Below are 2,029 nucleotides of genomic sequence, written 5' to 3' on the forward strand. Positions count from 1 at the left end.
CTGCCACACGTGTACAATTATGAGGTGTGCAGGACGACTGACTCCAGAAAGAGTGACAATAAGTTCGGAATAGCTGGTAGTCAGAACATGTTGATAATGGATTCCAGTTCTACAGGGACAATGCAGCGGATGCAAAGTGAGAAGAGCATCCTGGATGAACCCGACTCTCCTCTTGAGGTTAGCATTCAGTGACCTAAAAATAATCTTTTTAAATATACATGTTCTTAGAAATTTTTCTCCCAGTTTCATTTATCTTTAAAAACAGAATTTTTATCATTTCAAAACCTTTTGCACCAACTATTTCCTTCAGCACCTTGGAGAGCAACATTATCATATTTTCTATTAGCCATACAATGTGATAAAGACTTTATTTTCTTCGTTTTAATTCTTACTTATGCACTTTATATAAACTAGTTTTGCAGTTGATTATTTAGTCGTAGTTCTTCGTTTCTCTATTTTTTTCTTACTTTTTTACTTTGCATAATACATGTCATGCAGTTTTCTTGTTTTGACTCAGTGGGCCGCTGTTGTCTGCTCCGTCGCAGTTACAATATTTAAAGCGCAGCACCTCCTCTCCGCTTAGATGTTTAAGATTGAAGGGGACGGCGTTGACCGCTTTGTCTTCATTTGGGATTTTTTTAACACTACAACGACGGCAGGATATCTATTTCCCACATCATTCTGAGGATTGTTTATCTGTTTTTTCTTCTTTCGTTGAAGCGGACGATCAGGAGGGTGCACTGTTCTTTTACCGATATTTTCCTTACACAATGAGACGGCAAGTCCTGTTGTTTCTATCCATTCTCCTTCTTAGAGCAGTAATCAGTCAAGTCAGCTATTCCATTCCGGAAGAAATGGCGAAAGGTTCGTTGGTTGGTAACGTAGCTCAGGATTTGGGCTTGGATGTTAAACGACTGAGGTTAGGAAACGGCCGTGTTTATTCTGGTGATAGCAGCGATTACGTTGAGCTGAATGCTGAGAGAGGAGTTCTCCTCGTCAAAGAAAGAATAGACAGAGAGGCGCTATGCGGTGACACAACGCCATGCGCTCTGCATTTTCAGATTGTGCTGGAAAATCCCATGGAATTTTACAGCGTAACTGTTGAAATTACAGATATCAACGACAATGCTCCGACTTTTGAAAAAGCTGAAATCAAATTCATGATTAGCGAGACTGCAGCTATTGGAGCAACATTTGACTTAGAGAGAGCCGTGGATTTGGATGTTGGCATTAACACCCTCCAAACATACGTCCTTAAACCCACTGTTTATTTTGTGCTGAAATTACAGAATCAGGCTGACGGTACAAAGAATGTAGAAATGGTATTACAGAAACCTCTAGACAGGGAAAAAAATGAGTTCATTTCATTGGTATTAACAGCTGTTGATGGAGGAGAGCCGCAGATGACTGGAACAATGCAGATTCTCATTACAGTGTTAGACGCGAATGATAATGCGCCTGTTTTTACGCAGCCAGTATACAAGGCGACTGTTAGTGAAAATTCTGCAAAGGGCACCGTTGTGACCGCTGTTAGTGCCTCAGATGCTGATCAGGGTTTGAATAGTAAGATCACATATTCCATAACAAGCACTATGGATGAAGTAAGGCAGATTTTTGAAGTAAACGAAGAAAATGGTGAAGTTACATTAATTGGGCGCTTGGATTATGAAAAGAAAAAGCTTTTTCAGATCAATGTTCGTGCAAGAGATAATGGAGGGTTAACTGATTCATGCAAAGTGATGGTTGATGTTGTAGACATAAATGATAATGAACCAGTCATTAAAATTATGTCCAAATCTACTGTAATATCTGAAAATGCGAATCCCAATACAGTTGTTACGATGATTAATATCCAGGATCCAGATGCAGGTAAAAATGGAAATGTTCAATGTTTTTTACATGAGGACATTCCCTTTGTTCTTAAATTAACCACAAATAATTTCTACAGTTTGGTGACAGAAGGTGAATTAGATAGAGAGCGAGCCTCTGAGTATAACATCACAGTGACCTGCTCTGATGAAGGAGTACC

The 2,029-nt window shown here is 39.3% G+C and overlaps 1 protein-coding gene across 1 annotated transcript; it reads left to right on the forward strand.

The window, feature by feature from the left end:
* Positions 1-6: 6 nt before the first annotated feature.
* Positions 7-2,024, forward strand: LOC107835361 (protocadherin beta-15-like; the record flags this gene model as incomplete). Its single annotated transcript, XM_016667692.1, has 1 exon — positions 7-2,024. A coding segment is annotated over exon 1 (1,254 nt), but the record flags the coding sequence as incomplete, so codon positions are not given.
* Positions 2,025-2,029: the final 5 nt, after the last annotated feature.

The sequence above is a fragment of the Poecilia formosa genome, unplaced genomic scaffold (genome assembly GCF_000485575.1).
Source record: "Poecilia formosa unplaced genomic scaffold, Poecilia_formosa-5.1.2 Scaffold1962, whole genome shotgun sequence".
Lineage (NCBI taxonomy): Eukaryota > Metazoa > Chordata > Actinopteri > Cyprinodontiformes > Poeciliidae > Poecilia > Poecilia formosa.